The sequence below is a fragment of the Eumetopias jubatus genome, unplaced genomic scaffold, assembly GCF_037043125.1.
Source record: "Eumetopias jubatus isolate StellerSeaLion01/CBP00866 unplaced genomic scaffold, mEumJub1_p1.0 scaffold_14, whole genome shotgun sequence".
Classification (NCBI taxonomy): Eukaryota; Metazoa; Chordata; class Mammalia; order Carnivora; family Otariidae; genus Eumetopias; species Eumetopias jubatus.
This window is the reverse complement of record NW_028274820.1, coordinates 55,712,270-55,737,982: the sequence shown is the minus strand read 5'-3', so window position 1 is coordinate 55,737,982 and position 25,713 is coordinate 55,712,270. Positions and strand designations below refer to the sequence as shown.

Genomic DNA, 25,713 nt, shown 5'->3' with positions numbered 1-25,713 from the left:
GGAACCACCCTGAGTTTCTTTTTGTGGGACCATTCAAATTGCATGTAAGGTTTCTCTAGGAACTGCACTCCCCCTTTGTTTTTTATTTTTTGCAATAGGGCAGAGAAGAATATCTAAGTGTATTATCTTTTTGAAAGAAGCTAGTATTTTATAATTCAAAGTAGCTGCTCTAAGAAACAAATAATGTATCAGTTATCTCCACTGCTATTAAACAGTTTCTACTCTCAAGTCATAAAGAAAATTTTTTCCAGGACCCAAGTCACCCTGATAGTGATGATGTCCTAGTAATAATTATTTGCACTGCAGACAATAAAAAGGAAACTTAAAGGGCTAGAAATGTGACTTGTATTTGGAAACCACACTCACCCCATCTTGATCAGGGACATCACTATTAAATGATCAAGACACCTGAACACAGAAAGCATGGCAAACTGGCAGATTTTTTAGATAAGCTTATGAGAGCTCTAATAGCAAAATGTGGTATTCCTGATTGAGCCAACTGTGACTGTCCAGAAATAGAGTGTTAAATAAAAATTTATGAGTGAGATATCTTAATATAGTGCTTTGGGAAATCTCAGTAACCCTCAAAGAAGGGACTCAGAGCTACAGTTCGTGTAACCCGCCCCCCCCCCCACCCCGCCCACCATCCCCTGTGCCGTGGTCAGACCATCTCCACCGTGAGCACATGCTTTCATGACACGGGTCTCTCATTACAGTTTGGGAAGCCTAAATCCTCGGCATCTCATTCACCAGCTTTATAACGTCTGTATCTCCTGTGTGGGCAAGCACCAATTTCTATATGGATGTCCTCAGGCACCCATGTGCAGACATAAATATGTAAATCAAGTTGTGTAGGTTTTATGCTGAAGAGAATAGGAAAGTGGATGCCTTCATTTGAAAAAGTCTGTACCTCATGATTGCAGTTCTCTGTTGACTAACAATTCTTGTGTTGTGTGCAGTTCTTTGTCACGTGTACATAACGGAGCACTCCTATGTCAGTGTGAAGGCAAAAGTTTCCAGTACAGCGCATGAGATCCTGAAAGTTGTGGCAGAAAAGATCCAACATGCGGAAGAGGATCTGGCTCTGGTGGCTGTCACATTCTCTGGGGGTAAACTGTTTTCTGTCCTGGAGTATTAATCTTTCTCTGGATCGCTCTCAAAGGAGGAGAGTCGACATTTTTATAGGGTAAACGTGCGGCTTGTCCCTTCTGGGTCCGCAGCTGGATGACCACAGTAACAATAAGAAGCTGCCTAGCAGAGGCGTTTCCATGACAACAGCTGGATACTGTCGGATCCTGAATTTCCTCCCCAAGAACTGAATAAAGGACCATGCCAGTGTTTTGAAATATATTATAAAGCTTTTCATATTTTATACTCTAGATAAGCCTTCTATTTTCATATTTAAATTAACTTGGGAAATTGCTAAAGGATGAAATTACTTGAGGAAGGAAAAAGAAAGACAGCCTTGAACTAGTCATATTGCTGGCTGACAGTTTAATACTTAAAAAGACTCCAATAAGCTGAAAGCTCGTAGGCAGTGTTCATTCAGGTGGACATGGGGAGTGAGGTCTGGTTATAGCTTTTCCTTCTGCTGGGCCTTATTTATCCTTGGAGAATGGTTTATTGTCTGTTTTGAATAAGATCACACAGATTACAAGCTGACACTATTGATCTATGTGACCTGAACAGACCCCTTCGTTTTCACTGGGGCCTGTCAGATCTCAATGTTGCTGGCCTCCTTTTTGGCTTACCATCTTTATTTAATATCTCATTAACCCTGAGAAAAATACAAAGAAAGTGACTTAGCATCAGTAGTTGAAAAATGGGAGTACTATGTGAACTAATCAAGGAGAGATGGGGTGAGAAGGAGGGGGGGAGCCGATATCAGGCGTTCCTGTTTATCCTTTGTTATCATGCTAGGGGAAGGAGGAGAAGATCAGAATTTAACTTGGTGTTAAAGCATTTCTGTGACAGAATCTTCTATTGCTTTGTTACTCAGAAGCAGGTAAATGATCCAATAAGCTAGTGGATCATATAAGCCAAGCGTATAGCCCTTCTCCCTGGGCCTAATGAGAGTCTCTCCTCCCTCTCACGGGGCCCTAATTGTGCAGCCCATCAAAACATTATCTAGAGAAAAAGAGCAAAAGTGGAAGAAACATCTGGGCTACATGAATTTTAATCAGAGACTGTTGAATTTTTAATAAAATATTTCAGACATTCCAGATAGATAAGATAAATGCATATTATATTTTAATTTTAAGTGGCCAAAAATATTAAATGATTCTAAACAACATTACACTTCATCAAAACCAACATTTGCCTCTCAAGACAGTACCATTACAGAAAGTAGTCATCGGGTCCCCATTCTGGAGGAGGAAGGACCCTGAGTGAACTTGGTAGCACGACTGAGACCCCTCTCCCTTGGGGCTGACTCAGAGTCAGCCCAGGGCCACACATGAATCTGGAAAGTAATGAGTAGCTCTTTTACTACCCAATATCTATTTGATGACCATGAAATACCATTTTTACACTCTATTAAATTAGATTCATCAGGGAGGCCAATGTCGTTGTAATGTGTATAGACTCATTGCTAATCTTCTCTAGAAATACCGGCTTATCTCTTGAATTATCCCGCAGATTTGGAAATGTGCCATCATTTCCCATCAATTAGTACTTTGGTCTGTTAAGAACCTTTCCACCCATAGCTTAATATCCTCCAAACAATAATGCTTTATGAAGAAAAAGAAGGAGAAAAACAGTGTTTAATGTATTCCTTGCTCTATTACCTAATTTTCAGTAAAGTTTTAGATACTACTTCAAAATGAAATGACAGTGAGATCTACTCTTATTTTCTTTTTGTCAAAAAAAGTTTGAAAATGTTGCAAATGTTGTAGGTTTTGTGGATTTTTCTAAAAGGACTGAGGCTATTATCCTCATGGCTTTCGGTAGGTTTCTAGCTGTTTTATACCCTGAGTAGGTATAATGTATGTAGTAACGGAAACCTACCTGCCTAGTTTTTCAGAGCTTAAAATTCTGTGAGCTTTTATCTTTTAGAGTGTAGTGACAAACCTGAGAATAAGAAAAAAAATATTTCCCAGAAAATGGAAAAGTTCCTGTCAGAAAGCCATGACATTTTATTCTGTAGCAAGGGCAGAATGGCTCTCATAAATTCCGATGTAAGGTGGACATAGGCACACACAGGGCTGCAAGAAATTGAAGCTAGAGAAAGAGGGAGGAGAGACGGAAGAACTTCAGAGCCCAGCCATGTGGGACCGTTTACCACACACGTCCATGGCCTGACATGAAAGTGCTATTGATCTTTATAATGCTGAGCCATAAAGAATATATTGGATTATCATTTGTGTACTCGGTATTAAGCAGAAATGTTCAAAACAAAATTTGGCCTTTGAACTGATTAAGTTATCTAGAAAAAGATACATGGAATATAGTATTCCCCAACCATGCTGGGTAACTAAAAGGCTGACTTAGAAGCCAATTATGTTACAGTGCAATAAACTTGAGGATTAGTTTAGTCAATTCCCATCCGTAATTTGTAGTTAAAGAGGAGGGCATTTTTCTACAAAGAAGGCTATTGTGTTATAAGAGAGCTCCACTGATGGTAGAAAAATGGCTGAAGGACAGGAATAATTTGTAATAAGGGAAAGAGAAGAATACATGAAAAATACTTGGCTTTTCCAGTAGTCAAGAAATTTAAAATAAATGGAGAATCTATTTTTGGTTTTAGCTAAATAGCAAACTTACCACAAGGAATGTTCAGTATTGGTCAGTGTAAAAATTTGAAAGCAATTTGGCAGTTTGTATCAAAAACTTCAAAAAATGTTCATTCCCCTTTGACCTAGTAATTCCATTTCTGGGAATCTATTTTTAAAAATCATCTATGAGCAGCCAACGATTTATGCACAAGGTTGCTGACTTCAGCAGTATATATTATGGCTGCTGTAATAATAGATCCCATTTATCAAGCCCCTCTTATGTGCCAGACCCCGTGCTGGTATTTATATATATCTTGCCATCTAATTGATATGACAAAAACATTGGAAACTATTAAATTGGTCAATAATAGAGGAAAGATTACATGATGGTATAATGGACCGTTATATAACCAATTAAACATGACATACATAATTAATTTTGACAAGTGGATAAGTGCTTAATAAAATCAGAATATAAAACCATAGATGGAATAACTGCAGATGTATACGTATGTACCCATACTAATTATGAATGCATATGTGTACATAATTGCAATTCTATATATGCATGAATATTGTTTATACACATTTACATCAAGATCAGAACAAAAACATACCCAAATGTTACCAACATTACCATCCTATCGTTATCTTTGATGAGATTATTATTTTTTAAAAAAGATTTTATTTATTTATTTATTTGACAGAGAATGAGAGTGATAGAGAGTGAGAGAAAGAGAGAGAGAATGCAAGTAGGGGGAGCGGCAGGCAGAGGGAGAAGCAGGCTCCCCACTGAGCAAGGAGCCCGACGTGGGGCTTGAGCCCAGGACCCTGGGATCATGACCTGAGCCGAAGGCAGACACTTGACGGACTGAGCCACCCAGGCATCCCCGAGTGATGGGATTATGAGTGAATTTTACTTTCTTTCCTAAACTGTGTTCTAAAAAAATGACTAAATATTATAAGAAGGAATTGCAACAGGCTTCCACTTTATGGATATTGAGCAGTGATGCCCATGGTCCCATTGGTGCCATTGAACACAGTATGTGGAACTGAATTAAATCTGCATTCTATGTACTTTTAAATATTTTTCTTCGGCAATTCTCACTCTTTAGATATACTGTGTATGCCTACTACTGTTCTTGTGTTTCTAATTACTCCTTTTTTTTTTTTAAATAAAGAAAAGCATGAACTTCAGCCAAATGACTTGGCCATCTCCAAATCCCTTGAAGCATCAGGTCGGATATATGTCTACCGAAAAGACCTAGCTGACACTTTGGTAAGGACTTTTAGCCTTTACTTGAAACACAAACAGCAGACTAAAGTTGTATTTTTGTATGTTTTATAATGAAAGAGAAACACATTGAACTACTTTCTCCTCTGGCCAGTAATATACTTGGCAAACAACACCACCTTTGCAAATCAAAGACAGGTACACCTTGAGGAATCCTAAGCCTTTCCTGAGTCAAACCCTGCTTCCCTCTGGGCCTCTGAAACAAGGGATATGAGAGAAGTGACCCCCCCCATTAATCTTAATAACCTTCCTTCTTTTTTGGTGGATATGAGGAGATCAGGCTGAGAAATGTACCCTGTGCAAATTTAGGGGGAAAGAGACTCTGTATTGTTTCGGTCTATTTGGCACACTTCGAGTGTACCATTCCCTGGAAGAAAGGGTCAATTATCAGCCTTCCCCTGTAAGATAGGCTCATAACAATGGTACATGGGATGCTGGTGAGGAGTAAGATTTGGAAGAAATGTAGAACCCATGCTGTAAGTTATTTTCATTTCTAATGTAAGAACATTTACACCCAAGCAGATGATTTGTCATTCTTACTTTCCTAAAAACCTCAGCCTTGTGACTGCTTTCTGCATAGTAGGATCAGGCCTCAGACCCATCACCCATAAAAAGCAGGCTCTGCCAGATGGTGATAGTATCATCTAGAGACATGGTCCTAGTCTATTTCACGGAGCCATCACTGACTGGGATGGTTCTTTCTAGGCGACTCCTGTTGTATTTATAATTGAGGAATGTGTATACCACATGGGTTAACCAAAACCTCTTATAATAAAAATATTTTATGTAAAATTATCTACAAGTATCAACCTACCGGATACTAATCATTGTCATTTTTGGCACTTACTACCAGACAGTTAGGTGCTGGGTAGTTTACATACAGTATCTCATTTAATATTCCCAGTAACCCTGTGAAGTTCAGAGAGGCAGAGTCCCTTACTCTAGCTTCCTGCAGCCAAGTAAGGGAAAGTGCTAGGACTCCAGGACAATATTTGCCTCTGAAGCTCTAACATACCTTTCATTTGTATGTGATGAGGGAGCAAAGCAGAGGGGAAACTTTTGTCTTACTGGGCCTTTCTGCTTTGGAGTGTCTTTCAGCAGGTCACAGGTCCTGTGTCTGTGCATGATGTAATTCCATCAGGGAACCCTGATGAACAGGATGCACAGCATCCTTGAGTAAACAGTGAGACTGGCTTGACTTTAACCCTCCCTATGGAGGAGGACGATCTACCCTCTGTCTTCTGCGGAGCTCATGGATGATGGTGGAAACTCACACTCTTGTCTTCTATGCCCCCCCTTCCTCGTAGTACCCATAGACTTCTTGGCAGTTCCCTGGTATGCACGCCCAGAGCTCTCCTACCACCATCTGGGGCCAGCTTCAGAAGAGTAGAAGGCAGGCCTAAGCAATGTCCTAGTGGAATAAATGGGTGCTCTGAAGTATGTTCCCAGAGAAGCCAGTTGCCATCCTGCCCTCAAACGTTTCCAACTCTGCATCCTGCCTGAGATTCCCCTGTTGGAATCATAGCTTTCACTGTTTTAACTCCGAAAGATTTCAGCTGAAATGGAATATTCTAAGGGCAGGATAGATAACATGTGGAACCACTAGCACCCACTCCACTTACATATAGATGAGTTACTCTTCTCAGAAGGTGGGAATTAGAGCCCGGAATGAATGGGTTAGAGAAATAGGAAGTGTTTGTTGGAGAGGGCCATAGACAGCCTTGGACAACCAGAGGGCAGTACCAGGGCAAAGGGTGCATTTAGGGAGAAAAAACAGGAGGGATAAAAAGCCAAGTGAAAATATCCTTATATCTCCAAATTAGCATGCAGAGATTTATGTTACTTCCCAGCTCTTGGCTCTCCCTCTGAACGCCTGCAGTGTAGCATGGCATCTATCTGGTTCCAAACTAATCAGGCCATGAGAAACGTGGGCTTTCCCCTACTCAGTATTTGCACACGCATTCTTTCAGTCCACCCTCATTGAGCTCCCCGCTGTGTCTCACTCTGGGCTATAGGAACAATTTGTACCTTGACCTGCACTGAAAAGAATCAAGTCTGTGGTGAAGCTCTGGGGAGGCCTTTTATCGTTTTTTTTTTTTTTCCTTCAAATTAGGAAAACTTTTCATAACAATAAAACTTGTAAAATGCAAATAATTTTGCAGTTTTAAAATAAGAATTAATATTTGGAACCTGAAATATTCTCTTCATCCTGGCATGTCATTTATTTTTGCAAAGTCCCATCTTTTTTTCCAAGTCATTAATAATTTTAACATCACTAACTACTCAAATCCAACCCCTCAATGGGAGAATTTTATTTATTTTTTTAAATAAACTCTAAGCCCAACATGGGGCTCAAACTCACAACCCCAATATCATGTGCTTTCCTGACTAAGCCAGCCAGATGCCCCCGGAGAATTTGTACTTTAATTGGAAAACATCAAATTTTTCTTTAAATGCCAAATAATTTTTAATAAATTTAACAGTGACAAAATATTTAAAGTTTTGGTGACATTTAGTAAGTCCATGCCAGATTTTAGGAAATACTATTACCAGACTCATACCTATTTATGTAGGTAAAGCCACAGATACTTAAAATAATCATCTGCCCTGGGGTATAAATGAAGTGACTTTTATTTTTTATTTCTTGTTTAAATTTTTTTCACTTTCCACAGGCATTTTAATAAAATTTGTAAATGTGTGTCTGGGATGAGGCTTGTTAAACGTATTTCCTGCAAAAGCCATGTCTGTCTTTATTGAACTGCACCATGACATTTCTTTTGTTTGTTTTTATACTAACCTGCTGGCACATTAATTCTTACCAGAAGCCAAAGTGATTTCAGGGCTTTCGCTTTCATTACGCTGTCTGCTGGGGCAGTGTTTTATAATCAGATTTGTGGATACGTGCATGTGTGTGCGGGCGTGTGTGTGTGCGCACGCGCGCGCGCGCGCGTGTGTGTGTGTGTGTGTGTGTGTGTGTGTGTGTGTGTCTGGGGGGAGGGGCAGGCTAACTCAGTGAAGTATCATTGATCACATTCTACCATTTCCAAGGCTGTTTCCCAAATTGGTTGTAACTCACCAAAGATGAACAGACCAGGGAAAATATTAAGTGCACTCAGACAAGATTACTTTCCTAATCTGGGCTTCTAGTGGCTTTCTGTGGCCAGCCAGTTCAGCGCCAAACATTTGGGAATTACTGAGGATCCTTTTGCTTCTGTCTGTCGGTTTAGAACCCATTTGCAGAAAATGAGGAATCACAGCAAAGGTCGATAAGGATTTTGGGAATGAACACTTGGGATCTTGCTCTGGAATTAATGAACTTTGATTGGAGTCTCTTCAATTCGATTCACGAGGTAAGGAGTGAAAAGATAAAAAATGCTAGTGCTATTTTAACTTTGCATTCTTTTTGAAGATTATTTGTATGTGACTCAGTTTTAAGAAGATCCATCATCCGGTCATATAGTTATGCTTAGAATGCCATTGCCCAAAAGATTTTTGGAGACTTGAAATACATTGAAAGACTGACCCAAACCTAGGAAAATAAGAATACATTATCATGCTTTATTTGTTCCTAATATAATCATATGTGTAGTATAAAAATGCTATATTTTTATATGTATGAATGCTTACATATTTACATGTTTATGAAGCTCTAATGAAATTGAGCCATTTTACATTTGACAATTTTGATGTTGATTCTTTTATTTTTTTCCATAAAGTTCACGGTAGCGATACAAGAATCATATTTATGCACATACCAACATACACATAGAGTCATTCTTTCCCTCAAGAACATTCTATACATTTAGACTATGCTGCAAGACTTAAAGTACTTTCTTGAAACTTTGGAGATATATTTCAAATTTTTAAGTTCATCAACCCTCCCTTTGAAGACAGCTTAAACATTTATAAGATAATAGATTAGGGACAAAATGCTACTGACAACTAAGGAATAAATGTAGCCAGCGGAAAGGCTCACAGGAATCAGGAGATGAAAAATGAGACAGCTCTGTGCAACCATATGTTGCATTTGCTTTGCCATGTAGGGAAATTTTTCATTACAAAACAGCCTTTCCTTCTGAAGAAACTCATGCCCAACTTGGGTGCTTGAGCTTCACTTTCATTTTGGAATGTCTTTTAAATGTCCTCATTAAAAAAAATGCCAATGTTATAATCTAAATTTAAGCAAGTAGTGAACTCCTTCAAGCTAAATGATTTGTGTCTTTGGAAATGTTAATAAGAGTAGGATGTGTCCCTGCTTGTGCTGCTTTCTCAGTGGGAACATGGGAAAGTGTGCACACCCCCTCATTTAAAAACAAATCTCTTCTGTTGCTCTGCATATGATCAGTTTATATAAATAGTCGCTCGTCTTGCTCAATTTTGTAAATTTTGGACCTAGCCCTAATCTCACTCTTTCTGTTTATGATTTTACTGTGTCTTTTATCCGTGGTTCTCAGAGAGTGGGTACCCAGACAGCATTAGCAGCACCACCTGGGAACTTGTTATAAATGCAGGTTGGGGGCCCCACCACAGACCTACTGAACGAGAAAATGTGGGGCATGGGGCCCAGCGAGCTGTTGTAATAGGCCCCTAGGTGATCCTGATTCACACTAAAATTTGAGAACCCTTGTCAAAAGAATCTCCCTGTACTAGTGACAATCATTTCTACTTGTTTTTGCCTATGTAACAAGTTCAGGAAGTTTGGATTTGATTGAGCCTGTGATTTAAACTTTAGAACTTCCTAGATTTTCGTGTAAAACCCACATGTCATCTGCACATTCTAAAACAAAATTTTTCTGAGGATTCTAGATGAACATTATTTAATAAGGCATCTCTAAAACTGCATTGTTTCAAATTGAATCTATTCTATTCTCATGACACATTGTGAGAATGGCTAACTGAGGCAGCTCTTAAAAATGGACTGACTTTTGTATCAGCTTGTCTCTGTGCTAAAAAATGCTGGTGTGAATCCATCTTCTTGCAGCAAGAGCTGATCTACTTCACCTTCAGCCGACAAGGCAGTGGGGAGCACACCGCAAACCTCAGCCTTCTGCTGCAGAGATGCAATGAAGTCCAGCTCTGGGTGGCCACGGAGATTCTGCTCTGCAGCCAGCTGGGCAAGCGAGTGCAGCTGGTGAAAAAATTCATCAAAATTGCTGCACAGTGAGTTCCTGGCGGTGAAAAGAGCAATTCCTCTCATCTCCTTGAGAGAGTACAGTTTTTCCCCTGGTGGTGATAAGAAGGGTTAGGAGGTAAAAGTAGAATACTGAGTTAAGTGACCAAATGGTTGAAAAGGTCTGTTCTTGAATATTTACGTCTTTGCATTTGAAGCACTTATACTTTAAAGTCAATGTCAAAATACCAGACTCCAACCCAGGACGGTTAAGCAGCCAGCGCCCACGTGCTCTGTCCCGCGGCTGAACTACAGTGTGGCCAGTGAGCTACAGCAGGCTGGGAAAACCGGGAAGATGATGTGAGAGGGGGAGAATCATTGCAAATCAGGTGCACTCTAGGATTCTGTTCTTAGCTGCTTGATGCCCACAGTGTGGACTTTGCAAATTCCTCCGCAGGCCCAGCCCAGGCTGGTCCCATCTGACCTTGGAGTCTCCCCTGCTGGGTGCACGCCATGCTACAGCCCCTCTGAATCGCTGTCTGTCCCATGCACGCCATCCTCCAGACCTGGATGCGGCGTTGTTGGCTCTGCCGAAATGACCACTTCCACCTTGCAAATTGCTGTCATTCTTTAAGACCGAGGTCAGAGGTTGCTTCCTTCCTGAAGCCACTCTGACTTTCAGATGCAGGGTGAACTACTCCCTGCCCCCACTCTCCCTCACACACGTGCTTTTTCCCTTTTAACTTTTTTATTATATTTATTAAACTTCTCTGTTTATATAGAATCCCTTCACTTGGCTATGTTAGCCTCCAGAGGACAGGGGCCATTACTAATCAAACATTGACTAATCAAACCTGATATGCCTGATGCAGAACTTGGTAAATAGCAGTGACTCAGTAAAGGTTAGTTGAATGACATTTTAGTAACTTGCTGAGAGCATCTCCTAAAATACCAGATTAGTATCCTGAGACTGCTCTTCGGACAGCCTCCCAACAGAAGTAGGCAGCGTGAATCAGAATCTTTCCCAGTTGCTTCTATTTCCCATTTTATTTCTCCTTTGTCTTCCAAAATAGTTTTTACATCAAACAGTTTTGGAGTATACAGCAGTGTAATATGTTCAGGAACTATGTATTGATCACTCATTACTTGTACAGATCCTTGCGAAGGAACCATGCATTTCCATTGGGAAACCAGACTAACCCTACACCCGGTCCGTGCCTTTGAGAAGTTTGCAACCTGCTGAAGGGGATACTTTGATAACTCAGATGGCTAATGTGCAAAATGCAACAGGGGGTGCCTTATTCTGAGATCAAATTCTACTGGGGATTCGGAGGGGGGCAGCTTGTATGCCAACGATGTGGAAAACGAGGATTCAAAGACAAGTAGCGTTCAAGGCTGTGTTTGAATTCTGGGGGGAGCTGGACAGGTAAGAATTCTGAAGTGCGCACCCTCCGTGGAGCTGAAACTCGCTGGAGGAGGGAGGCAGAGAGGCTCCGTGGAGGCAGACAGCGTATGGTCAGGAAAGGAACCTCATCCACTTTCACCAGGATGGAGTGTTATTTGTACAGAAATTGTGGGAGATTAATCTGCAAAGAAAGATAAGACCAAATTGTAAAGGATATTGAATTTCAGATGGAAGAGATTGGGCTGAATTAAGACAGGGATTCATTGCAATTTTCGTGCAGGAGACTGACACGATCAGAGCTGTCCCTCAGGAAGGTTGATCTGAAGGTAGCACATAGACTGAACTATAGACCCCCCAGAGGTAGGGTGTCTTGTTTACCTAGCAAGAGATAATAGAGGTACCCAACCTGGTGTTTGGTGTGACTGGGAATGGAAGGAGAGACATACAACAGATATTCCTAAATCTTGGACAGTTTTTATGGTGAATTTTCCTTTTTTTTTTTTTTTTATTTGGCCAGTGCATTCCAAACGGCCTGTGAAATTCATAAAGGTGAGGCTCTTTTGGATCGAAAGCTTTCTTATAAATGCCAGTTACTTGGAGAAATGGGACATTAATGTCCCAAGGAGTAAAATGACACCACACAGCTTAGTTCCAGTCTAAGATTATATCTATCCTCAGGGAAATGAAATATATTCACATCTTCTCCATATGGCCCCATGCTCTTGAATTATTTACTCTACTGGTCTCTCTATCCCTAGCCCATGGAATAGAATGCCAACAGAAACATGAAGTTAAATTCCTCATAATCACACTAGTAGGAATAACCAAGGGAAAACAGTAATTTCCATGACCATGAAGTGTCTCCCCTGCCTAAGGCATCTATTTGCATATTCATGTTTCCCTTCCTTCCCACGCTCCCCATCCCCCACCTCTGTGGCTTGAGTGGAGTCTATACCCTCCCACAGACAAAGGAATGTTTGCGAAACTGGAATGTTTCAGTGTCAGTCTGTTCTTATCATGGAATGAAGGAACCTGGGTAACAAAGGATTCCAGACCAGATTGGTATCCAGTATTTGTACTGTATCAATTTGTCTTCCAGAGAAAGCGTTTTTGTTCTTTTTATAGGTTCAGACGTTAGTTATATGTGCTTTTTTTTTTTTTTTTATCGTAAGTATAACTACAAAAGAGATCTGGGCCAGGAAAATTGTTGATGGGAGCTAAAAGATAAAAAGATGAGAATTCTGCCTGAGATTCCGGACAGATAAATGATGCCGAACAAAAAGAGGAGTAATAAACCTTTTTATAATGAATAATAAAACCATTTCCCTAAAAAGTCTTGTTTTCAACTCCAGCAAATGCTATCCGAAAGGCTTGCTGTATACTGGGTATTTGGGTGACAGGCAGAATATAAAAACAAAATGGATATATCCTCTACCTGTGAGGAACCTAAAGTCCAGTGAGGAGTTACAGGACCAGGGGCTTCCATCATGTTGTAAGTGGGAGGACCTGAGAGTCAGAGAGAGCCTCCCACAGAGGTGCCTGTGGCCCAGGGCGGGACAGTTCTCCCAACCACAGGAGCCTTTCCACAGAGGAACCTCAAATCAGCACACCAAGCCTTGGAGCTGCCTCATGTCTGTTCTGGCTGGTGTGAACTTTCCAGGGGGGTGATGAGACAGAAAGGGAAGCAGAGGCCAAGTATGGAATGCCTTTGGTCACCGATAATTTACAAAAACAGGTCGATTTCTAAATCATGGACCCAGAGGCATCTTTATGTATTCATTCATGGAATATACCAGCAGCGTCCACCCAGGAGAAAGTTGGTAGAAACCGGATGAAGGGGCCAGTTAGACTGAGTTTCGGGTCCTCTCGCCAACCCCAGAGCTGCAGGCAGGGCCAGACACCGGGTAAGGAAGACTCTGAGAGGCACAGCCCATGCCCATGGAGGCTCCGTAGTAAGGAGCCTGCAGGACGGTATCTACCCCAGATACTTCGGACCCTAGGTGTGGAGGCAGTTGTGCCTTTGCCCTTTCCACTATTATGGGGACAGAACTTCCCACATGCTCCCTGGTGGGACCTTGTCTGCCCTGGAGCCCAGGCCCAGCTGTACTTGGGCAGAATGCAGCCCCCGAGGCTGGCCCTGGGAGCAGCCCGCTTAGGGAGGACCTGCCAGGCACAGCCAGCTCTGTGTGTTACTCCAGAAGCAGCCCCATCCATTCTCCTGGCTCTGAACTAGACACTTTAACACACAGCCTGTGCCACTGGAAAGCCGTACCGTTTCGGGGGACAGTTTTTAGTATGTGTTGAAAACCTTTAACGTCAAGATAGCTTTTGACCAATCATGTTACGAATGACTGAATGTCTCACTTAATTAAAGGAACTATAAATCCAATTAAAAGTTTTATGCACAAAGATACTCATTGTAGCATTCTGTATTGAATTGAGAATAACCTAAATGTTAACAATAGGGGCATAAGTAAACAAATCGTGAAATGTTTTTGATGAAGTTATATAGCCATTCATGATGATTAGAATTATCGTTATTAATTAAGAATTAATAATACACACTATAACACAGGGTAATTGAAAAAGCAGGACTCGGAGTTATACATACATTGTCCCCAAGTTCCATGTGAGCCCCTGGGGGAGATACAGTGGAAGAGAGGGGGCATCTGGGACAAGCTGGTACTTTTTATGCCCCGGCTTACTGTTGAGCACTTTCATATTTCTTCATATTTATCAAGTTAGAGTAGTTTCTTAATTTTAAAAACTTTGCTTGGAGAAGTGGTTTTTTAAAACGCCCCAGATGAAGGAGTGTCTGGAACCCACAGGCTGTCCTGGCTGACCTCGGAGACCAAGCCTCCTCCGCAGGCTTTGAAAATGAGTGGAATTTTGACCAGTTAGGTTGAAGGGCATGATTGACGTTATGCAGAACAGATAAGCTTACAGAGTGAATGGAGCTCAATGTGATTTTATTTTGCACTTTATTTCCGCCTTTTTTTCTCTAAATGAGAAACATGGGACAGTATCCCCACAATACATGCCATATTTTACATAGATACATAATATAGTAGCTATATGGTTGATAGCAAAGAAAATGCTCCTGAATGTCATGGCAGGGGGAGCTTGGGCTGGTGAGGGGTGAGGTGAGAGGGGCTTGTCTGTCAAAACATAATGACAGCATCCTGAGTACAGAGATGGGACAAGAGAGCTGTTATAATGAGAGTATGCTACATATAAAGAAATGTGAATTCAAGAGTTTTCAGTTGAAATTGTAAATGCATCATCCAAGATAGATTTTTTGGAAGGAGGAATCTTTTGAAGTGTCCAGAGGGTGTCTGGAGCCAGATCTTTTCCTATAGGTAAGAATGAGCTAGAGTGTTTGGAATCTGTCACCTGTGAGGAACGGTGGAGGGGACACCCCCCCCCCCCCCCCCCGCCACACACACAGGGGCACTCAGTGTGTGTTGGCCTTGGAGCAGAGTTTCAGTGCTGCCCTGGACTTTGAACTCTGCGGCCTAGGAGAGTCTTTTCAGCTTTATCTTTTGTGGTCATCTGGCAAAAGGATGTTGCTCCAAGTACCTTGTGGTTTCTTTATTCCATAGCTGCAAAGCCCAGAGAAACCTGAATTCTTTCTTTGCTATTGTGATGGGTCTCAACACTGCTTCTGTCAGCCGGCTGTCGCAGACCTGGGAGGTGAGCCTTGGGGGTCCATGTGGAAAGGGGAGGGGAGGTTAGAGATAAATAAAACTGAATGGGAAATGTTCCAGTGAAAGGCCTTTCTTTAAAATAATTTGATTTAGATGGTTTAAATGAGGTAAGTACTACTAGGGAAAAAAAAGTTAAAAATGAATGTGTCAGGTTGGACTATTTTGATCAAATGGTCTTCAAAATGGTTCTATCATTTATATAAAATACATGAAATATATATTATATATATTTTCATATATATAACATATATATATATATGAAAGAGATAAAAATTGTAAAATGCTCCACAGGTAGAATTTTTTTTCTGCTCTGCTGCCATGATTGTGTGGTTCCAGCCCCGTGTTGGTCCTTTCAAAAGTGGTAACATGTGTCCAGAAGCAGATTTGCTGAGATGCTAGTGAATGTAAGCTTCCAGGCCTTCTCTCTTGCAGGGCCCCCCTGGCAGTGTGTTCACATGGATGATGTATACCTTTGTAAAATTTGCAGAAGTAATTTTGTATTCTTTTTTTCAAAGAGGGCCCACAAAGTGTTATGTTTCAGGCCTCCCAAGTCTGGGTTCTGTCTGTGTCCCTGTTGCATGATGGGGTCTACCTGGGTTCTCAGATGGAGAGGCCCACTCAAGTTAACCCAAGCTCTGGGACATGGACTCTAAGGGCGTATGTGCGAAGAGCTGAAACCAGGGCATCCCTGAGTGTGGCCAGACACAGATAAGAGGGCTCTGGCCTCCCCCCTGGCCCCATCACCTTCTTTCTTTGGGCTTTTGTTTGTTTCTCTCTGTTCCTTGTTGACTGGCTACCTTGTTGCGAGTACCATTTCTCTCCCTCGGCCTTTCTCTTTCACCATCAAGGCTGCTCCCTGGTGGCCCTGACCTGCGTGTGGCTCATGCGCTCTCCTTAGCTTCTCTCCAGTCCCCTCAGCTTCAGCTCCTGTCACTACTCCATTCTGTATATGGTTTCCAGTTCTCACTCCTGCAAGATAGGCCAACTATTTTTTTTCTTACATGAGATGTCAGCCCAGGGCTCTGAGCATCTTAGGGATTCACTTTCTTTGCATCAAGGGCCATTCTCCATTGCAATGCATGGTGGTGACCTGAGGGTCAGGGTCAGTGCTCCTTAGAGGAGTGCAAAAGAAAAGAAACGAAAGGCCTGCCTGCCCTGGTTAAGCAAACAAGACCTGCGCGTGCATCATAAGATGAAAGGAGGTGGACAGCCATTGCCACAATCCATCAGAGCAGGGGGAAACCAATGGCCAGCAAGGGTCAGAGGAGAGGGGAATTTGGATTAAACCTCGAAAGAAGCCTTGAGGTGCAGAAACTGAGAGGAGAAAGAATTCAATTCAACTCAAGCAGCATGCATTTCATGGGCATGTGGATGGCCTACTATGTGCAGGGCTCTGCATCCGTGCCATGGCTGATCCATACTGGGCCGGACCAATTAGAACAGAGTATGTGGTAATGGAGGAGGTCCAGAACCAATTCCCGTTGGACCCCAGGAGGGCAAGTGGAGACTCACCCCAAACCACCCAGCTAGAAAGGGGCAGCATGGGAATTCAAATTCAGATTGACTGACTACTCAGAAGGGTCTGAGTTTCCTCCCATGCCACCTGCTGGTGTAGGAGATCTTTGTTCAGCGATCCTACCCGTTGGCGTGCAGGCTGTCAGGGTTTTTATGGCCTTTCACCATTTAGCCCTCTGCTGTGAAATGCGGTTATATCATTTAAGAAAAAAAAAAAAAATGCCAGCCAGTATTACTATTTCCCACTCAGCAAGACTCTGTGAGAAGTCGAGAGCATTCGCCAAAAGTGGGATATGGAACTGAAATCCCAGTTTGTATTGAAAAATCACCAGTGTGTGGAATGTCTAACCAGCTAGATCCCTGAGTCATGTGGCCGTTACTTATTTTAAACTGTTTTCAGCAACACTCCAAGGGAATGTCACATTAAGGAATGATGAAGATTGCATGGTGAGAAGCAATCGGGGTAGAATCAAATGATAGAGGTGTTTGTGGTCAGAAACGTGACACATGGAAGCTCAGCTTAATAAACTTTCCCCCCTTGGTGCCTCTGAAAGTAACAAACTTCTTTGACCTTTTTCTTCTTTGTATTTTGTTTGTTTGATTTTAGAAAATCCCTGGGAAGTTTAAGAAACTTTTCTCTGAACTTGAAAGTTTAACAGTAAGTAGTGAGCCAAATGGGACTTACTCTTCAAATCAACTGATAGCGCCGAATTTCTTTCTAGATTGCCGTGGCTAGGACCCACACTTCACCCTGTCTGACTAGACTAGACCACTAGTCTAGAGCACTTAGTACATTAGACTAGAACACTCATACATTAAACTATAGCTTTTCCTTCTTAGAGCAGATCACTCGTACATTAAAACTATAGCTTTCCTTCTTATGGAGGGAAGAAGTTGGCAGTTAATGCTTCTTCCTCTCCATGGAGAAAAGTAGTGAGAATGGTGCTTTTGACATGATTTCCAGAATGCAGATTTTTAAGTATATAGTCCATTTCAAACGTCTACAAAATTAATTGGTATAAATGGAATGTGCAGTCAATATCTTATGCATGATTCTTTTCTCCTTTTTCTCCTTTCTACCATTTCTTAGGTTTAGATTTTTTAAAATGTCTAGGTGCTTTTCGGAACACAATAAAACAGTGTTCTCTTATTTTCTATGTATTGCCCATGCATTATGAGGGAGGTTTTTCTTTGCAGTGTACCTAACAAAAGACTTTGGGGTTAACTCGCGATAGAAATTATGCAGAGGAGACTGTACTTAAAGAACCTATTTGAGGAAAATAATAGGGCAATCAAAAGGTGCCTCCCTTTTGCAGTCATTTCCCATTATTGTAAACTAATAAGTTGACTTTTATTCATTGCCTACATTTCCTGCCCTAATTTAGTGAGTATATTCTCCTAGGAAACCTTTATCTACTTTGTTCTGAGAAAGAACCTCTCGATATCTAAATCATGTTCAAATTGTATAGCAAAAGTGGATTTAGAATTGTCTCTATAGCACATTGATTTTTCTTTCTTTTGTAATCTGCTTGGTTTGGCAGGATCCTTCCCTGAATCACAAAGCCTACAGAGATGCATTCAAAAAGATGAAACCACCCAAAATCCCATTCATGCCCCTGTTGCTTAAAGGTAACAATTTTCTATATGCTGTCTAGTTCCATCTGCAGAAATGTATCACTGTAACTGTACAGGCCTAAAAGAAAAAAGAGAGAGAGACTTGGTATATTTCTTTAGAGTAATTTTGACATTCAAACCTAACCACATTTGCCTGCTATCAGTTTTCAAATGCTCCGTTATATCTGAGGTAGCTGAAATACTTAATTGTATTTGAGAGATACCAAATGTACGACATTTTCACCTGACTCACAGAACTTGGCACTGGAAACTTGTGTTTTTAGTTTGCTCTGCTTCTAAGTGCACTCTTATTTCTTGGAGTTGACCCTCCACTTAATTCAACTAAGAAGAGGGCTGAGAAAAAGAACCCAAACAGAGATCATACTCTGCGTTTGCAGCTTATATTTCCAAGAGCTAACTGCCAGGCTGCTGGTGTGTGAGAGAGACATACCTATGGTCAACCCCAGCAATATAGTTTATGAAAATTATTGGTGGAGAATGTACTGTCTTTCCAGGAGTGGCATCCATTTGGGAAAGTATGTGAGGGCTGCAAGCTGGTCCACTGACTTCTCTTCTGTAGAGCACCAAATAATTTATCCTGAAACATGTTAGTTAAATTTGCTAATGAGATCTCAGTGGTCTCTTTCAAACCAAGAGGGTTCATTATAAGGAAGTTCTTTTGAATCTGGCCTGTGCTAACATTCAGTATATATCCTACCTATGTGCTTTCCAGGAAAAAGGGATTTGGTCATTTTTCTTGGCTATATTTTGATTCTTTCCAAGGGATTTTATAGGAAGACTTTTTTATATAGCCTTCACCCTTCAGAGGCTTGTAATTTCTGCTGGGTCTGGCCCCAATAACTGGACTCATAAATGTGATTCTGGAAATGAGCTGCCCTGGAACTGGATTGCTGGATGGCAGGGCCATTCTCCTCCCAGCCCACCCCACCCCCATCGCTACCCCCACTGGCAATGATGCTGATATTCCCTCCTTGGCTTCTCCCTAGAACAGCCTGAGCTTGCAGAATTACCGAGTTGCTATGATCCCAGCAGCCTCTCATCCATTCTGCCTCTAGTAAAAAGCAAGAATCTTCCTGAAACAATACTCTATTAACACCACTGAGGCATGCAGATGCTTCATGCAAGCTGAAAAGATTCGGCTAAATGTAAATGGATGGAATAGGGAGAGATTGTAATGCCAAAATAACAATTTAAAAGTTTATTCAGGCTTCTGATTTTTATTTGCAAAATAAAACAACATCCTCAACTGGAGAGTGGGGGTGGCAGGTGGGAAGTAACACTTAGAATCTTTTAGACACAAATAGGAAACATAGGAAATGAAGACAGATTTGGGAAAGGAATTGATTTTAAGCAGAAAAAAATTTTGAAAGAAAAGTTGTAAGGTAATGAGAAATTAGTTGACAATGTCCCTTTAGCTTAATTAGATATGAGCAGTGCTTTTTGCTGTACATTTGTGATTTTCCCCAAAAAATATTTAATGCATTCAAGTGTCTCACACTTACATCTTAGCTTGGATGCAATTTTCTGCTTTACTGAGTTTATCTAGACCTCTTTGTTGGCAGCAAAACAAATTTCCTTTTTTTTCTACTGAAAATACATTCACTCTAGTAAGTTAAACATTATTTCTTTTTTTCATTAGAAGCTTTCTTGAGTTTAAGCACTTAGTTTTCCTTTTTAAATATTTTGTCATTATAAAAATAAACACGGTTAGCACTTTATATTGTATTTAAAATTATTGTTTTTGTCTGAAATAATCTCCAAAGGAATATCGGGTGAAGATTTAAAATATGTATATATCATGCCTGAAACAAAACATTTTGGAAAAAATAAACAGCATTAATTTTGGGGTTTTTTAATTGCAAAAATTTTTTAAAGTTGCGATAAACTACTTTAGAACAACGAACTTTTTAGTGAAAACTCGCCCCCCTCTCCCTTGTGCCTCCCATTTTGGGTTACTGTTAGAGAAAAAGGACCAAATTGAACTCTTTGGGTGTCAAGAAGGATTAGGCCTCCCGTGTTTCATTTTTGTGAGCCGGTCAGTTCCCAGTAAGCATAAGTAAGATTATCAAGTGAGTTCTTAACCTGAGGATCCTTCCAGCATTAGTTTTCCTGTTTCCCAGTTGAATTCTTGCCTTTTGATTTAGTTTCCCCCCTACTGTGGTACGGAATCCGTTCAGAAAGCAGATGAATGGAAAACCCTAAATAAGTGTAGGGAAGAGGATCCAGCTGAGCTAAAGTCAGAAGCAGCCGAACAGTCTGTACCATGCAGTGTTTTTGAAGATGGTAGTCCTTCCCAACAGAGTGAATTATCAACAGGTGTGTGAAGATGAACCGAGGTCCTCTGGTGGATTGTGTGTGTATCTCAGAGATGAGATGATTACAGCAGATTTGCAGGGGCGTTTAAATAAAAGGAATATTAGGTGCTTGTATATTTCTTCCTCCTCTTTTACTTGCCATCTCCAAATGGAGTCGTTTCATCCAGTGGTTCTATTACATGAAGTGTTTGGAGAATGTTCAGGTGTCTCCAGATGAACAGTGCTCATTTCCCACACTCAGCCGGGTGGGTACCCTGAACTGTTTCACAGCCCAGGGCTTTAAGTTCTGAGATCCCAGGTTTCTCTCTCTCTTTCTTTCTCTGTCTCTTTTTTCTTTTCTTTTCTTTTCTTTTCTTTCTCTTCTCTTCTCTTCTCTTCTTTTCTTTCTTCCCCCCCCCCTCGCCCCCTCCCTCCCTTCCTTCCATTTATTGGTTTATCTCTCTCACACCTTCCTCTTCACACACCTGCCATTCACCTACATCAAAACCTTCAGCCCCTTGAGCCCCCTTTTGGGTGGCAGCCCCTTCCAGCCTCTCTCTCCTTCCCACCTGGCTGAAAGCACCTTCCTTGTTCTATTCTCATGCCAGCATCAGCCTGACCTCCAAGCCCCTGAGGGTTGGGGTTAAGTGAGACCACCCAAGAAGAGAAGAGACCTCAGGCTGGAGAGAAGAGAGGGAGCCACCAAGGAAACTTGAAAAAATGCAGACACACTCCATGTGCCATGAATCTGGCAAGGCGACTATGACGGGTTGTAAGACATGCCCAAGTCTATTTAGCTTGAGCTCCCAGAGAGACACAGTGGTGAGAGGAACCAGGCTCCCTGGGTTTGAATCCTGGCTGGGACAAGGAGAGCCGTGATCGTGGGCCAGCTACGTGTTCTTTGGCCCACAATTTCTTCACATTCTGTCCTGCTAAGGCTATACCTTACAGTCGTTTGTTAATGCTGTGTCTAATGCCGTTAATAAAGATGAGTGCCATTATTGCTGTGACCCCTCATCGTTATCCATGGGAACACAGGGAAAGGATGACAATGATGTAATGCCGGGGAAGTGGACCAAGGGACTCAGAGATGGCGTTTGTAACCGGAGGTCTCAGGGAGTTAAGGGAGACTAGGCTTTTAGGTGGTGTGTGGTGTGTGATGTAGATAGAGTGCACACAGTGCTATTTGCCACACAAAAAACGGTAAGAGCTAACTGGGTCGACTACTCTCTAAGATTTTTTAAAAAGATTTATTTATTTTAGAGAGAGTGTGTGCACAAGTTGGGGGAGGGGCAGCGGGAGAGAGAGAATCCTGAAGCAGACTACACCCTGGGCAGGGAGCCGCATGTGGGACTCCATCTCAGCACCCTGAGATCATGACCTCAGCTGAAACCAAGTCTGGTGCTTAACCAACTGAGCCACCTAGGCGCTCCAAGGTTTTTTTTTATTTTTTAAGTAATCTTTACACACAACGTGGGGCTCAAACTTAAAACGCTAAGGTCAAGAGTTGCATGCCCTTTTGACTGAGCCAGCCAGGTGCCCCAGGACTACTCCCTTCTAAATATGGTGACACAGAATGAAAGCTTGTAGTTCTTTTCTGAAAGCAAAGTCATGAAAGATAATAAAATAACCAGAGAGTTTGTCAGATGATCATGTAATTGTGAATTGTTTTCCTGTTAGAACATCAGTTTAAAAGAAGGGGGAAAAAAATCTCAGGAAAACTTTGCAGTACTGGAAGCTGTTAAGGGATGCCTTGAGGAAAGGTTTGTAGCAGGGTATCCTGTAACTATGTAACTCGTGTCGCCCCCTGGTGAGCTGTCAGAGCTCAGCGGCCAAACGCATCCCAGGCAGGTTTCCGGAGCACCTAGCTCATAGTTGCCCCATAGGGACCAGCAGAATGAAAGTCTTGATTAGATATAAATGCTTTCCCTTTCTATTTATAGGCATCTAAACCTGTTCTTTTCCCTCTTTTATGTCAGGTTACTTTAACAAGATAATTTTCATTTGGTTTGCTCTCCATGTTTGTGATCTAACGTGATTATTTGCAGGCTCTTTTTTTTTTTTTAAGATTTTATTTATTTGACAGAGAGAAACACAGTGAGAGAGGGAACACAGGCAGGGGGAAGTGGGAGAGGGAGAAGCAGGCTCCCCACCACGTGGGGAGCCCGATGCGGGGCTCTATCCCAGGACCCTGAGACCATGACCCGAGCCGAAGGCAGACGCCCAACCAACTGAGCCACCCAGGTGCCCCTGCAGGCTCTTTTAACTGTAATATATTTCTTACTTTGATTCTTGTCTTTGAGGATTCCCTTAGTGCTCAGTCATTGACCCTCTGAACTGAGTTTTTATGAGTCATCCACTCATTGAGCTTCAGCTGCTATCTTTATTTTAACTAATTCCCAAATCCCTTTCTCTTGAGGAGGCACTTCCTGGGGGTTTTATTGCAACCAAAAGGAGATTTTTGCTTGAATATCTTCTGTCACTTTAAATGCAGTGAGGCTCAAACCAAATGTAACTTTCCCTTCTTCTGAAAATATACTTTCATCCTACTTTCCTTATGTTCTTTTCATCAGTGATACTTTTTTGCATCTGTCAAGGAGGGCCAGAAATGTTGCCATTTTCTAACCTGTCCCTTTCCTCACTTCTGATACACAATCGGGCACTGGCTTTTGGACCCAAAAATCGAAATTGAAACATCTAGGGCGCCTGGGTGGCTCAGTTGGTTAAGCATCTGCCTTCGGCTCAGGTCATGATCCCAGGATCCTGGGATCAAGTCCCGCGTTGTCGGGCTCCCTGCTCTGCAGGGAGTCTACTTCTCCCTCTGCCCCTACCCCCCTCATTCTCTCAATCTCTCTCTCTTGCTCTCATGCTCTCTCTCTCAAATAAATAAAATCTTTAAAAAAAAAAAGAAACATCTAAATCTAAATCTTCTAACATTTTAAGTAAAGCAGGCACCATACACTTTGCCAGGAATTGTTAAAAATCAAACACAAAGATACTAAAATTCTTTTGTTTTTGGCTATTTAGTTCTTTTCTGCTCAATGTTCTGGCCTAAAAACATAGTGGACTGGTTAAGTTATATTGGTTAAGTTGAAGTCAAGCACTTCACCGTAAGTACAAAATATATCATTGCATTTATGTTATCTTCCCACACAGACACATAAATTATGCCTTTTCACATCAAATACCATACAGATTCAATTTCAGTTTGCCTTGTCAAATTATGGAATAATGCACAATGTTTAAGAAAAATTAAGAAGTTGCACTGCATCTAGACCTTCTTAGCCCTGACTCATGATCCATTCCTAACAGCACATATATCTTTTTGTTTTTAATTTTCAGATGTAACATTTATTCATGAAGGAAATAAAACATTTTTGGATAATCTTGTCAATTTTGAAAAACTGGTATGTAAATTTCATTATTTCTCCCTTTTACCCCCTATAAGGAAAGTGTATGCTTTTCTTTCCTGCTCCAAGAAACAAATGGTTTAAGTATTTTTCTCCTTTGAATGCATCGAGGTTTCCAGGAGCTTATCTGCTGCATGTTATGCATTGTCACTAAAATGCATTCCAGTTAAAAATAGGGGTGCTAGCAAGGTTTTGAGAACCAAATATGAAAATCTGTTTTTTAGGTTTGAAAATGGAACTTCATTATGTTCACATCAGAGGTCGAGGATGTGTTACTGAGCCAGAAATAAAACTGTAAGGTTCTGTCAGTAGGAATTCACACTCGGGAGGCTAAGCTCAACTGCTTGAAAGGCATCGCTCTGTGTCTCGGTGCGCACTGCTTCCGGGGCTCAGGAGAAAGCTTTTGGGGAGGTATATTCATCTCCAGTGCGCCCCACTCAGATATGAAGGTGGAATTTGTACGGTGTGTGTGTGTGTGTGTGAGGGCAAGTACCATGCCTCTGTCGGCCCGTGGACAGCGTGCCTCTGTGGAGACAGCAGCTCTAGCGTAGGGCTCTCCCTGGTCACCAGTGAAAGGTCCTCAGTCAGTTCCTCCTTAGACATTACTGGAGGGCCTCTTCCTGAATTATTTCTAGGACCTTCCCAGGTTTTTTTCTCATGTAGTGGGCTCCTCCTCCCCTTTCAGACTGGCCTGGGACAGAGGAGGGGTTGCCTGCAAGAACTGAGCCAAGTGTAAAGTAGGAGGGCTCCAAAGAGGCCCAGTTGACAACAAGAGTGGGTCTGTCTGATAAATGAACCTTAATGTCATAGATGAGACTGTCCTTCGTAGAGATGATGCCAATGACTGTCCAGAGATCCTGACCTTCGAGTGAGTTTTTCAGCAATGATAGTGGGTTTGTGTGAACTCTTTTAGGAACTGACCCTCGGATCCCTGTGAATGAGGTCAGGCCTGTGACAGCAGGTTGAGGAAGGCAGGGCTTGCAGACCATGACCAAAGAGCAGTACAAGTTGATGAGCCCAGGCGAGGTTTGGCGTCTGACCTTTGCCTCATAAGTGCCCTACTCTTACCATCAGCTTAACTCACCACACAGAGGGTGAGGCAGCAGAGAACCCCTGTGCAACTTAAAAACCCAAATTCCTAGGATCTGGGAGACAGACATCTTGGAATATCTTGTCATAGCTCCATTTTAATCACTGGAGGATGATAGATTTGTGCCCTCTTTTTTTTTTTTTTTAAGATTTGTTTGATGGGGCACCTGGGTCGCTTAGTCGTTAAGCGTCTGCCTTTGGCTCAGGTCATGATCCCAGGGTCCTGGGATCGAGCCCCGCATTGGGCTCCCTGCTCAGTGGGGAGCCTGCTTCTCCCTCTCCCACTCCCCTTGCTTGTGTTCCCTCTCTCGCTGCCTCTCTCTCTGTCAAATAAATAAAATCTTTAAAAAAAAAAAAAAGATTTGTTTATTTGAGAGAGAGCATGAGCAGTAGAGGCAGAGGGAAAATCTCAAGCAGACTCCGTGCTGAGCACAGAGCCTTATGCGGGACTCGATCTCACAACCCTGAGATCACCACCTGAACCAAAACCAAGAGCCGGACGCTTAACCGACTCCACCACCCAGGCGCCCCTGTGCCCAGT

The 25,713-nt window shown here is 41.8% G+C and overlaps 1 protein-coding gene across 1 annotated transcript in view; it reads left to right on the top strand.

Annotated features, from left to right (window-relative positions):
* RAPGEF5 (Rap guanine nucleotide exchange factor 5) overlaps positions 1 to 25,713 on the top strand; it is a 236,092-nt gene that overhangs the window by 199,015 nt on the left and 11,364 nt on the right. The window contains exons 17-24 of the mRNA XM_088018447.1: positions 960 to 1,109; positions 4,895 to 4,992; positions 8,235 to 8,357; positions 9,989 to 10,167; positions 15,125 to 15,215; positions 17,352 to 17,402; positions 18,286 to 18,373; positions 24,016 to 24,080. Coding sequence (XP_087874573.1) covers positions 960 to 1,109; positions 4,895 to 4,992; positions 8,235 to 8,357; positions 9,989 to 10,167; positions 15,125 to 15,215; positions 17,352 to 17,402; positions 18,286 to 18,373; positions 24,016 to 24,080 — 845 coding nt within the window. The remainder of the gene's footprint in view (positions 1 to 959; positions 1,110 to 4,894; positions 4,993 to 8,234; positions 8,358 to 9,988; positions 10,168 to 15,124; positions 15,216 to 17,351; positions 17,403 to 18,285; positions 18,374 to 24,015; positions 24,081 to 25,713) is intronic.